The sequence below is a fragment of the Onychostruthus taczanowskii genome, unplaced genomic scaffold, assembly GCF_017590055.1.
Source record: "Onychostruthus taczanowskii isolate IOZ18803 unplaced genomic scaffold, ASM1759005v1 scaffold33, whole genome shotgun sequence".
Classification (NCBI taxonomy): Eukaryota; Metazoa; Chordata; class Aves; order Passeriformes; family Passeridae; genus Onychostruthus; species Onychostruthus taczanowskii.
In genome coordinates this window covers 7449096-7463099 of record NW_024500683.1, presented here as the reverse complement: position 1 = coordinate 7463099, position 14004 = coordinate 7449096, and the positions used below count along the sequence as shown (strand labels likewise).

At 36.6% G+C, this 14004-nt stretch overlaps 1 protein-coding gene across 13 annotated transcripts in view; it reads right to left on the bottom strand.

Annotated features, from left to right (window-relative positions):
• The window catches only part of DST (dystonin), a 290720-nt gene that overhangs the window by 26457 nt on the left and 250259 nt on the right, over nt 1-14004 (bottom strand). For all 13 annotated transcript variants that reach the window (XM_041410734.1, XM_041410735.1, XM_041410736.1 and 10 more), the window contains 9 exons: nt 13865-13966; nt 12797-12970; nt 11866-12021; nt 9474-9671; nt 8854-8982; nt 5757-5927; nt 4251-4406; nt 3824-4030; nt 2026-2145 (listed from right to left, as the gene is read on the bottom strand). In XM_041410734.1, the coding sequence (XP_041266668.1) occupies nt 2026-2145; nt 3824-4030; nt 4251-4406; nt 5757-5927; nt 8854-8982; nt 9474-9671; nt 11866-12021; nt 12797-12970; nt 13865-13966 (1413 nt within the window). The remainder of the gene's footprint in view (nt 1-2025; nt 2146-3823; nt 4031-4250; nt 4407-5756; nt 5928-8853; nt 8983-9473; nt 9672-11865; nt 12022-12796; nt 12971-13864; nt 13967-14004) is intronic.

The window sequence follows — 14004 nt, the reverse complement described above, 5'->3', positions numbered from 1 at the left end:
AGACCATGAATAACCCCCAAAAGTCCCTGGCAACACGCTAGATATGAGTGAGAGGGAAAACATATTATCTTGGCTTTTCTTTTTCAGGGACTTTTTTTTTGGCAGTAACGACTGGCAAAGAGCGAATCCAAATTATTGCTTACAGCACACATTCAGATGGGATAGCAAAATCCTTAACTAAATGCAGCAAGGAAACCTTCAAGGCTGGACAGAAAAGACAAAGACAGACATAGAGTATATGTGGGAGTGGAAGGAAAAGACTCAAAATACAAGGAAGGACATTGCAGTGTTGGGAGGTTTGACAACTCATTAAAAAACAATTGAGTTGATTTCTTGAGAGGGTGGTGTTTGAAGTTTAAAGTCACAAAGTTCACCAAACTCCCTCTCTCACACACATTCATCTTTTTTCTCCAGATCACCAGTTTCAATCCTTTTGTGCCTGTACCAATTTCATCCCATTCCTTAATAAGATTCGATCAACTCAAGCTGTAATGCTTTGCAGGCTTTTTACATGAAAGAAGCTGAAGAAAATATATCAGTGACAGAAGTGATGAGTCTGCCAGTCCGTATGAGGAAGCCTGGTCTCATAAAATGTACTGCTGTAGGTATAAAGCACATATCAAGTTTATCAGGTTTAACATTTCTGAAGATGGGATGAGAATAGACTCAGGTCACTCAGGCAGAGAGTCCTGAAAACCTCAAAGCAAAGTCACAGTGCTGACCATACTGAGAGGAATTTGAATATGTAAAGAAAAGAGAGGAGTGAAAGGATTAGAAGATTAGTAAGACTCAGACTATCATAACAGCAAGATCCCCCCCTGCCAGTTCAGATCACTGACTTCAAATTCTGGCAACAGCAGCAATCACAAAACAAACTGAAATTGCAGAGTTGGCATAACAGAATTTTAACATAGGTTTTATCTGAAGGTTTTTAACAGTAGACACATGTAAATCATTTTTGCTTGACCAACTGTCAGCTCTTGCTATATTAAAGGAGAATGGTTTCCTGGTTGATAAACAACACGCCATGCAACCTGAGAGGTGATAAAAAAAATAAAGCAGACTGATGAAGTCATTATTATACATGACAAAATTTGTTAGAGGTAAAGGCAATCACTAGAAGCTACAATGAAAAGAAAAAAATTAGATATGCAAACCCCTCAGGATATTGTGAAATAGTAAAAAAAGAGGAGTAAATGGAGAACAATATAACTGACATAAAAATTAAATCTACAACAAAATGTAGAAAACTGAATCATTCTAGTGTTTAATAAAACTGCCCTAAGAGAAATCTTAGTGTCTCTGAAGATTCTATCTCTCATCCACTTGATCTTCAATAATATATGATTCTAGGCATTTTAAAGAATTCAGTCAAAATGAAGTAAAACTACTTCTGTCTTTGCTGTGTCTGATGGAATTACAGAGCTTTACATTATCATTACGAGTTTGAAAAGCCAAGTGAATGAGAGAGATTTTTACATATTTACAGCTGAATTTCTGAAAAGATGGTTTCAGAATTTTGAATCCAATAAAGAGAAATATGGAGGCAGTATTTGCTCTAATAGTGTCACAGTGATTTCTAGGGGATTCCATTAATATTTCCACTTAACACAAAAAGCAACTGCCAATCAAAATACTTGATTAAGATTATTTTCACTTTTGAAGTTGTCCTTAAGTATTAGAAGAAAAAACTCAACCCAAGTAAGTGGACAGCAAATGTCTGGTTTAAGAACTTAAAGAAAGCCTCTTCAGAGATCCCTATTCTGTAATGGTATTAATCTGCTTTTTAAAGTTTCCGTGGTGCTGTATTATTCTTTCCTCTTCATTTTTAACCACTCCCCCATATATCAGGCACTGTGAAAAGTTCTTTTCATTCATACTCTGTTAAAACACCATCATTTAACTTGATGTGAATAAACACCCCATTGCAGTGAGGCCACAAATCTACTTTCTTTTATGATTGAACAGTGCAAGGCCAAAATACTTACCTACATTTCACTGGGCATTTTGTGTGTCATGACTCACCTTATGCTGTGCAAGCTGCATCTTTATTTTGTCAGGGTCATTTGCAATTTCAAGATCCGAGTCCAGAGATTTCTCTGATTCTTCCAGCCATTCCATAAGTTTATGCCAGGCTTCATGGAACTAAAGGAAAGTCAGATTTGCATGGACTTTAAAATTCACTAGTTCACGAAACAGTCCAAAATCATTATACCCCAACCAAGATTGGCAAACAGACAAAATTTGAGGTGTTTTTTCTCCCTGGTCTCTTAAACAGAACTGGTCTAGCCAAGTGCCCACTGTGTAGTAGTCTCCCTTCACCAAGTGAGTTAACAGCCTTTAATGTACATGATGTGCATGTATCTTATGTATCTGTCAGAGACATACTGGTAATACCTGCTGATGTGTTGGTCATTTAAATTTCTACAGTTTTAGTAATGGATAGTAAACACAGAAATAACTGGGCTTAACTACTGCTTATATGGGACCATAGCAGTGAATCACTGGGGAAAACTTCTGTCTGTATGACTGCCCAAGATATTCCCTGTAACACTCTTAAAAGCTCTCATTATATCAAATGCTATCTTGATGAGCAAGGAACAGATTTTTGATCTTCCTGTTTCAAAGAAAAGAGCACTTCAGGGAAGGAAGCAGGGAAAAAGTAAAAATTCAACCAGCTTTCACAAAGTGTCATCCATTTGGGTTTTGATTTCTTTAAGGTGGTTATTTCTCTTTCTCTTGAAAATTCTGCTTGCCTGGGCTGCCTACACATGGAAGCACAAGAAACTGGTTCAGAAACCTTTCAAGGCATCTAAGACACTGTTCTTCAGGGCTGTTGATTAGGCCTTGACACCAGTAGCCTTCAGTACTCCTTCCACACTCCACACACACAGTTGTCATCCTAATAACGCTATATTCAGCTTTGTAAATGCATATTGAGCTGAAACGCATCTCATTGCAGAACTGCTGTGTGTGTGAATACACAAGAGAAGCTGCTGGAAAATAAGAAGCACAATTGGCTTATGGGCTAATTCACTGCCCAGAGAAGTTCTTGCTCTATGAGCTGAGTGGTGGTAGTGGTGAACACTGGAACATGGTTTAGCTGTGAACATCACCAAACCTTGAATCATCATGTTCCTTTTAACAGAAAGGCGCTAGAACTTCCTGTTGGTATTTAAACAGCTTACATTCCTCTCACACATTTTGCATCTTTATCATTTATGTTCCTCAGTGAGGGAAACATGTATCTAAAGAAAAAAACACGTATCCTCTCATATAAAGAAAACTGTGAAAACAGCCCCTTCCCCCCAAAAACAACCTCTCTGGGTTTATAAGGAAATAAATGGAGATGTCTTACCACACAGAACAAATTGGTCTAGTAACTAACGTAAGAGATTGAGTGGTAAGTGTCGAGTATAATCAGGACACAACATAGACCCAAGAAGAAAATGCTAAGAAGTACTCCCACAGACTAGTGAAAAGGGTTCATCACCTTCTTTAAAATATACAGGGTTGATTATGAAACTTCTTTTTGAAGACAGATGGCACTAATACACATCTGGAATCCATACTGTAACTTTCTTTTTTCAGACTATCCTATACTGCAGACAGAAGTCACTGCTTGGGTTGAAAATGATGCTTTCACTTCCCAAATGAAGTGCTCTGGGATTGAATCACAGAAATCGTTCCACTAACTCAACACTGTCTGTTACACTAAACCCAGGCTTGCTTTGTAAGTGCTTTAAAGCATCATATTCTTCAAGAATCTGGATGCAATTACAACTAAGTTCAAAGAGCTCTATAACAGCTGTTGTCCCATTACCTGTTTGGCTCTTTTCCTTGCATCATCCAAAGCTCTTCCCCTTTCAACTAAGCGTTGGACTACTTTTTCCCATCGACTCTGTACACTGATCAGCAGATTCTTAATAAGGACAACGTCCTGTTTCTGGCTGAAATATTTCAAATGGGTTCCAGTTTTGTCCAGCTCTATGACCTGATCTCGATGAGAGTTCACTTCTGTGGCAAAAACCTTGGAAAAAAAGGATAAAAATTACTGAATACTGTGTTGGGTAAACACCGAAAAAACCCCAGCCTGATAAAGAATGATGTAGTGAGAAAGACTACAAAACACAATTTTAAAACAAATGAAATGGTTCTCTGAGTGCCAGCATTATAGGATTCATTTGGACATTGTTACAGTATCTCCACAGAGTGGGAGAAAAACATTACACATCTGTTTCTTTACATACCTTGTGTTCATCAATTTGAAATAAGACAGTGTCCAAGATAAGACTTGGCCGAGAAGCTGCAGTTAGAGTCTGCTCAGCCTGAGTAAGCCAGTTGATGAAATCTTGAAGTGAGTTGTGGAACTCCATTGCTAAATTGAGGGCTTCTTCCAGTTTGGTCTGTAAAGACAGGTCATACTTTATTAGTGGCTGATATTGTGCGGGGGATTCAGCCAAGGAAACCATTTTAGTTCAGCACTTTGGAGTAAACCATTTTACTTTAGCATTTTAAAACACTTTTCCAAATCAAAGTTTCTGAGTTTTAAAGTAACAGCCTGTATTCAAGGAGATGGATACAGGAGCATATTCAAGCATATTCAAGGAGATGGATACAGGAGTAAGAACAAAATTACGTATAACAGAAAATACAGCACCTAGTATCAAGATAAATTTTTCCACATTAGAACATATTTCCTACTACTTAATCCAAATGGAACATTTGGATTTATCAAGTTCAATGCAAAACCAGTAGAATTTCAGAAATCTAAGGTGGTAGTGCACTTGGAAGAGCCTCAAGTAGGTCATCAAATTTATTCTCTTGCACTTAATGAAGAATAAGTTTTCCTAGAGCACTTCTTTTTAGTAAAGTCCAACTGTAATTTTGACTGCCTCAACAGAAACTTATTTGGGATACAGAATTTTGTTGATCATGAGACAGCAGTCAGAGATTTTCAAACATTTACACTGCTGACCTCACTGAGCACTCCAACCTTACAGCTATCTGCAAGAAGGTGCTCATACTGGGTATTAATTAGCTTGTCATTTTTACTTTGTTATTACCTTAAGAGACATCAGCATTATAACTTTAAAATACAGCTAAGCTGTGAGTTAAATATTTGTGCTTTATACTTATCAGTGCTGTACAGAGAGCTTCTCTGTTTGCAGTCATGGGTATTCTTTTTGTTTGATTGAGTTAGAACAAGTGGACTGCATTTCGTGAAGGAATGAAAGCCACATGAAATTAATAACAAGAAAACATATGTTGCATATCAGTGAAATCATGCTATTGATCTGGTAGAACAGAAGGTAGCCACTTGAAGTAAATAGCAAAAGGTCAAACATTGGGGAATTAAAAAAAAAAAAAAAAAGGCTAAAAACCAGGAAAATTAACACAGCAATTCTGTACTAAGTAGGACATAAACTGGAAGGATCAGTCTCTCATGTCTGTGATTACTGCGATAAAACCCAGAAAACTCCTAGACCTTCCAAGTGAGCATTAACAGTATCAGTTAATATATTTCTGTGGAACAGACTTGTGCCATTCTCACCATACTCCTCCCCAGTTATGGATAATTAACTTCTTCAATCTTATTTTCCCCAGTACTTTCTAAACATATTTCTGAACTACACCAGCCTCTACAACTGATTTTTAAATGTAAAACATCAGGCAAGTATGCATCCATAAAACCACTGATCATTAATAAATTAAATACATGATTAACACTTCTGTTTTTATGTAAAAACACATACTTTTCTTTCACTGAGTTTTGTTTGCACGGATTCCCATTTTTCTTTTAAGTTATTTATGTCCTGCTCAACGTTTGTTTCAGCAGATTCTGGGCATCTTGCAAGCATCTGCTGGCCTTTCTGCATTAGACACTTGTATGTCTCTTCTTTGGCCTCAAAGGCAGCACAAAGCTCCTAAATAAAGAAAGGACCAGAAATAATGAGGTACGAATTCAATACTCTTTATAAATACCAGTATAATATTCATTCCTCCCCCAATATTTAGCAGGTATGATTAAGACTAATAAAGGAAAAACATGTAATTCATAAAAGGCCAATTGAGAAAATGAGGGGGACAGTTCCTCAGGAAATGAAAATTTGTATTGTCTGTCAATGTCTTCTCTGAGATTCAAAGACTGGCAAAGTACTATGCACTTATTGAAGAAGAGTTGCTACAACTTGCTTGGTTTAAAGTCCATCTGTAGCCAAAACACAAAAAGTGTCAGCATTACACAGTGTGCTGGAAGTCCAGATCTGTCCAATACCCTCCAAAAGTGGGTGGGACAGCTTGGGAGGGCTGGTTTATTGCACATGGTCAGTATCTTCCTTCATTTGCCAGGCATGAGCACTGAAGACACTTCAGACATTAAAAGAAAGCTGTAATAATAATGGTAACGTGTTTTACCTGTAAACTACTCTTCCAATGATTATGCTTTTTTAATAATGTTAAAGGTAACCTGGCAAAAGTCTGGGAGCTCCCATGCATCTGTCTGACTCAAAAAGACATATTCAGTATTGGTAACAGACAAATCAAAATGTACCAACAAAGCTGCTGCAAACTCACAAATGAGGAACATCTTCACAAGGAGACAAATAAGTGGCTTGCAAATAAGAAGAAAAGTACTTTTTCCTCTGATTCTCAGGACAAGAGCCCAAACCAAACATTATTTTGGGGTTAAGGGATACTGTACACAGGGCTGTACCTGACCACGTAGGAGGGCAAAGCAAGAAGCAGACTCATTCATGAGCTTAAGATTTTGACAAAACAGAAAACTTCTTTGTTTTCTTACTGAGAACTACGGAAAATTGTGTCCCCATGTCTGCTTCCTCCTACTACTTCAGGAAGAATCTGAAACAATGATTGTTTTAAGAAAAGGAGAGGGATGGTCTGAGCAGCACTGGGATAGCTAAAAAGGTGTCTTTTAAGCCCCTTTCCTACTGGCATCCTGTAATGTCTCTTCATATCTTTTGTTTTCCTGGAGCTGCTTTCACTGGAAATGCAGCCCAATCCCAACTCCATTTGTGAACCAATTATGGTTGAGGTTCATTTATTCACATCTTTTATTCATATCTGTGGAAACAGGCCTTATACTAAAGAACATGGTTCGTAACATTACTTTCAAAGAGGAACTAATCAAAATGTAGTGTAAAATTTTCACCTTCAGTTTCATATCAGTAATTAATACAGCTGGCTCTAATCACTCAGAGCCAAGTTCGAATTTGGAATGTAGTAGACAACATGACAAGTGGCCTCAACATTTCAGAAAAAATAAATAAATAAAGAGAGAAAGAGAAACTTAACACATATCTGCACATGTGTACTAAGGTTTAACCAAAAGGAAATCAAGTTCTCTGCTGTAAGGGCTGATAGCAAGTCAGTGCCTGCAGACGGCCACCAGGATAGTAACATTCTGCTAAAATGTACATGTACAGTTAGGGAGGGATTGTGCATCTACAGTGCATATTACTGTATTAACACATATTGTGCATAGACTAATGTTCTTGTACATGTACAGTTAGGGAGGGATTGTGCATCTACAGTGCATATTACTGGGGACAGTCAGACTTGTTCTGACTAGAACATTAAATTTCAGGCCCTTTAACTAAGGGCCCTTTAGCTAAGGGCCTTTGTAAGCATAGGAATTTGCATAGCAAAGAATGTACTAAAAGAAAATCCTGAAGCTTTCCATGGAAAATTTTTGCATCTTGATCCAAGTGCAGGATGAAAAAAGGAAAGATCACCACTGACTTTCAGGGAATCATGAGTCCACTCTCACAGGGGGAAAAACATCCACCTCCTATTTTTTCCCCTTTTTTGCTTTTCCTTTATGACAAAAAGAAAAGGATTATAGGGATTTAAAAACACAGGGGTATTTGTGTTTGGATCTAGTTTCCTTTCTTAACTGATTTTAAAACTGTAAATTAGTTTCCCTATCAATTATACATACTGGCAAATTTTTGAGGACAAAAAGAAGGGGAAAAAAGTGCCTCATGTTGGTAAGCAATGATCTTTATCATAATTAAAAAAAAAATCTGATTTTTAATATGACAATTCAGCATTCTAACTGGAAGTGTCAGGTCAGGCATATTCCAGTTCAAGGACAGTTCAGTAAGTATCACTGTTACACCTAAGCCAGGAATTCAGAGGTTCAGATCACCAGATCTGGGCTTATATCCTGGCCTAATAGCACATCATGATTTTACACAAATGGAACAGTAAGAACCACCTTCCTTAGAGGCAAGAGATCAAGTTTACGTGTCTTTTTTTAAACTCTATGGTTCTATGGGAGCAGAGAAATCCAGAGAACGTTTCTTAAAAGAGAAAGAAAGGGAATAATTCAGGCATCCTGGTCAGCTTGCCATTTCTAATCAAAGCACAGCCTCTAAAATCCAGTAGTCCTTCTTACTTATATGCTAATGATGACTTTACTGTCAGCTTTGGTTAGATAAAGGAATAAAGGATCAAGTTTTAAAATCTGAAGTCAAGGTTCAGTCAATGTGGACCATTTTTAGGTTCATCTCCAAACTTTAGAAAAATCACAGATGTAGTTATGGGGTCAGAAGGGAAAAGAAGAATAGGAATTAGCAAACACCTTTTGTAAAGATGCAAAAGTTGTTTTATTTGTCTCAACACTAATAATGGTTCAGCTTTGGGCATGTCCCAACAGGCTACTAAACTACACTGTAAATAACAGTGTTGTTTTGAAGGCTATTAAATTTCTTGAAGACACTGTACAGACCTAGTGATATACAGAACACACTCTGTATTTACAAAAAACACTCTTAAAAGATAGTTAGCCCTGAAATGCAATTTGCAAAGCATTCTAATACTGATACTTACCATATGTGCATTAAGCTGCTCTCTTGCTGTTTCTGGTAAGCCTCCAACAGGTTTTGATGCCAACAGCTGACGTTCAGTGTCTGTCAACCATTGCTGCAGATCCTCAACTTCACCATGGAAACCTTGAGCCTAAATTATACCACATCATTTTAGAGTTAACTTAAATATTCTCCATTACAATACCAGCTCAGATGTATAAGCATATTGGCAACTGGTTTAATCAGATATTTGAAATAATCAAAGGAAATTAAAGAAGAAGAAAGAAATAAAGGAAAAAGGAAACAAACAAACTAGCTCAATTCAATCTAAAGGACAAAAAACCATAGAAATCATAAAAGCAATCAAAATAACTACTGTGAGACCAATGTTTTCACAGAACAATATACCTGTACAGAAATTTCACCCTTAACAAACATGTAGACCCAAAGGTGAAGTCTTATATCAGCACTGTAAGGGACAATGTCCAGCTGTGGAAGACACAGCTGGATTCAAACTTTCTCCAGATTCAGGAGCGTCATAATAGTTTTGATTTAGGCCAACTTCTAATACATGTATCTGTGTATTTAATGTAAAAGACACTTTTTCTGAATTATCTCTATATTTGATCATTTCCTGTTCACCTGGATCAAAGCACTATCCAGCTGCTGTTTCCTTTGCTCTGTTTTTTCCAACAAGTTTTGCCAACGCTGATTCAGGAGTTCCAGCTTGCTCCGTAAATTACTTGCTTCTTCAACAGCACTTGATTCAATCAGGTCATTTCCTGCTTTTTTAACAGCTTCCACCGTAGACTGATGAGCAAAAACATCATTTTGTAGCACCTACAATTGCAACACAGCATGGTCATATCAGTAAGTTACTGAATGAAGGCACTCACAGTCATTGAGCCAGTTGTAGTCTAAGGACAAGACAACAGTTAAAGATCAGTACAGGTTTCAGAAATTAAAGCTCCTAGACCTCTTCAATCTAATGCACTAAAAATTCTGACAAAATACTGAAGTTTAATTTTATATCTTGGAAAAAAATAATATATTCCTTCTGAAAGTACATACTTCTGAAATTATCAAAGGTTTCTAGTAGTGATAGGGAATAATTGTTTCTTCACTTTTAAAATGTATTATATACTTTCCTCTAACAGGATTTTTCTTTGAACACTATGTGCCTGCTGTGCTATACAACACCCAGCTGCCACAATGTCTTCTTGTGCATTTCACGGCTAAACTCCTTTCACATTATGTCAGGCTACCAGGACACTTGACCTGTGCTAAAAGCTGAGGGATGGTTGTGCTACTAACACCAAAAGACCTCCTCCATCTGCTGGAAAACCTCTTATCACCAACCACAGTAAAAACCACAAAAGGCAAAAGGTACATTTGGGGAAAAATTGCTGTTTTCAGAAGGATGGAGAGCAGGGCAAAAAAAGCTTTAATACAGAGCAGAAAAAAAAATACACAAAATGGTTGGGAAGAGAATGGTAAACCCTATCTAAAAAATTCAAGTTTATGATTGCTGTCTTCCATGGGGTCTGACTGAAACTCACCTCCATCAAAGTACTAGCATATGGAAAAAATATAAAGCTAAATAAAAAGAAACTTAAAAATAAACTGCGTGGAGCACAATACAAAATAGCAAGTCACAAGTAGACCTTGAATACAAAACACACATCACATTTACTTTAATTCTTCTAAGCTAAGAACCAGATTATTTTATTTTCCTAACAGGGTGAAAAAAGGTATTCAAAGAAGCAGATGCATCTTATCCCTTCCTTCCTGCTGAGACTCACTAAGAGCAAGGGCTATTCTTTCCAAAGTTATTCAAGAGGTGGATGTTTTTACAGGCTACCACAGGATGCACTACTGTGTGAACTTTCTAACCTATAAACTCTGTATTATGTAAAGGAAGTAGATTCATTCATGTGTTTGCTGAACTCCTTCAGCACAGACACAAATGATGTCTCGATGCCTCTTCACCAGTAAAACACTTCCGTTTGATAAGAATATAAAAGGCTCGTGGAGCAGAACCTGCTCTTGTAAATTTATTTACTTTGTTTTAAAAGGGTCTGTTTATAACAATAGTCACATTGGGTTTGTAGATACTGTATTCTGTTCAAGTTCCAACTGACCACCCAAATGCTTTCAGAAGCTGCATAGCTGCATTAACACAGACAAAGAAAATACTTTAATTATCTGTGTACTGTCAATTTCAATCATTTCTCTCAAAATCCAAAATGGACTGTGAGTGCTTTTTACATCATACGCAGGCCAAAAATTAAATGGCAGATTTAAAGGGAGAGGAATTATAAGGTTAGATTGAAATCTTCAAGCCTAGAAAGAACACATTGTTATGAAGAGCACAGAGCTACACACTGAAGCAGGGAAAATCTCTTACTCCTCGAAGATGTTCTAAAAATAAAGGCATAGTAGAATCATTCTTCCATGGGCTTCAAAATAACAATGATCAGTAAAAATACTAAAACAAACAAACAAAAAACTCTTAACCCTATGTTGCAAGTAACACAGAGAAAAAGATGGGAGTTTGCACAGATTTTTGGAGAAGCATTTTCCATCTTAGCTGAACCCAACTGACACACAATTTTGCAGAATTCAGAACAAATCATTATTTTCTGAGAGGGAAGAAAGAACCAAAGATATGCAAGAGTCATGCAGTTTGTGACACATGGCTTAAACAGCACTAATCAAGGAGTTAATTGCTTCAGGGAGGTTCAGGCTTTGAATTCCCTAGGTCAAAGAAAGGTGATTAGAGGTGCAGTCTAGGGTAAGCTGTTTATTTCTGGCTAAAACCTATGCCACTTGCACAGCATATACAAGAAAGGAAGGAATGTGGAGGAGTGAGAGGAAAGATATTACTTATTCTAAACCTTCAGTTCACCTATAATCTGCATCTTGAAAGTATATGTAGAGAATTATTTATCAAATGTGAAGTTTTACTAGAAGACTCATCCCTAAGATAAATATCAAAAGAACATTTCAGTTAATATTGTTTATAATTACATACATGATGTTTGGCAAGCTCAATTTCAATAGCCTTGGGATCTCCACCCACGGGTTTCTGTTCATTCAGCAAGTCTTCTGTATGTGTCAGCCATGCCAGCAACTCATCCAGGGCATGCTGGAACTGCCCCAAGGCCAACAAGGCACCTTCCAGCTTGTGCTACAGTAAAAGTTAACAAGAAAATCATTTCACAATGCAATTGAATTGTCTTACATTACCATTAGTCACCATAATCCAGAGCAGAGTCCACACATAAAACAGAATAAAAACCAGGGAGGAACAGTTACCCAGTACAGGCAATGCTTTATAACTACAGCTGAGTTAGCAATTCCCCTGTAAAGCCTTGCATTCCAGGCTCAAATTCCAGGCCTCAGAAGAAGCCATACCAGATCAGAGTTAAGGCTGAAGGCTCTTTCAGATGTATTAGTAGCTTTTTATCACTTAAAACATATTTTCAATGTAAATGCAATTTGGCGCATGATCTCTTTAAAATCTTTTCTTTGTCATGAAATTATTCAGTTTAGAAAAAATAATACACTTCAAAGGACTCTTTCATATCTCTCAGCTTGATAATTTAAGGAAATAACACCAAAATAGTTTAATATTAAGTTAATGGGATTTTATTCCATTGTTCAGTTCAGCAGGTACTATTACTTTTGCACATATAAACATGTTTTCAACTGCTACTTAAGACATCATCGAATAACCAAAATGAAATAATAATCATTCGACATAGCATTACTGACAGAAAATTTGGAAAGATTTTTAAAAGTTTTAAAAACTCAACTAATTGTACAATTCAAATTCTATTATATTTAGGTTTTTTAGCATCCAAACAAAATGAATGTGTAAATTAATATAAGCACTATGCATAACAGAGTTTTTCACAAAAAACTAATTAATTAATAAAGTCCCCACCTCCAAGCTTATTTACCTGTCTACTTATAATTTTGTCTTCTAGGCTGTCCCACAGTAGTCTGAGCTCTGAGAGAGGCTCCTGAACAGTGTGCTTGTCACTCTCTTGTGTTGCCTTCTTTAGCAATAGTTCTGCCTGATGGTTCAGTCTTTCCATTTCTATCTGCTGCTGATAAGCTTCTGTCTTAAATTGCTATGGTAAATAGAAAAAGAATAGAAATAAATTAAACACATTACAAATCATAGAATGATTCTATGTTCTAGCTCTTGTGGCTGTGATGGTGATAATGCTATAAACTTCAAATGGAATTACTCGTGAAAGGAAGTGAAAGGAAATTTTCTTTAGTAGAGTACTCTCTTTAACATACAATTGGTGCAACAGTCCGAAGGCATCTTGTGTACATATGTTCTGAACTATGTAAGGTCAGGATTCATCTAAACTTACATCATAAAATACATAAAACAACCTGCCCACAGCCAACAAAATCTACAAGTGAGCAACAAAACCAAGAACCTTCTCTGATCTTCACATATCTCTGCTTTTTAAACATGACATAACAGCATCCCAACATCAGGAGCATGTTTGGTCACAAGTTCAGATCCATGCAGACAAGTTTCCAAGTTAAGACTGGAATTTTGATTTTCACCTTACTCATATATTGGGAATGCCATGATCTGTGTGAGCATCTACATAAAGGCTCTAATGGCAGAAGCAAAGCCTTGGAGGCCTTCTCTCAGAGCCTCAAAGAAACTGTTCATGTTAGAAACCAGAAAACATAAAGTTCATAGCAGAAGAATCCTGCACATAATAACTTCATAGCTTTTGAAAGAGAATGAATGATACGACAATGGGTTTTGGGCTATCAGAAAAAATAAAATGTAGCCTAGCCAAAATTTGGAATAGATTTTTAAATTAAGTGCATTTTAAAATGAAAAGTTCGATATTAAATATTTTTAAATTTTCATGCAAATTCTTCTTTACTAAAAATTGAAAATGAAAATTGTATTTGACTCTCAAAAAATACTACACAACAAAGGAAAATACATACAAATGGAAATATAAAGGAAATAAATTGGTAGTTCATACCTTAAGTTCTTCTGTTTGCTGCTTCACTGTCTCCAGATCTGTTCCAACTGGGGACATAGATGCTAACTTGCTGCCAGCAATGTCTACCCAGTCAAATAATGCCTGAAAATCACAGTATGCTATTTAAGTGCGAGCAGAGA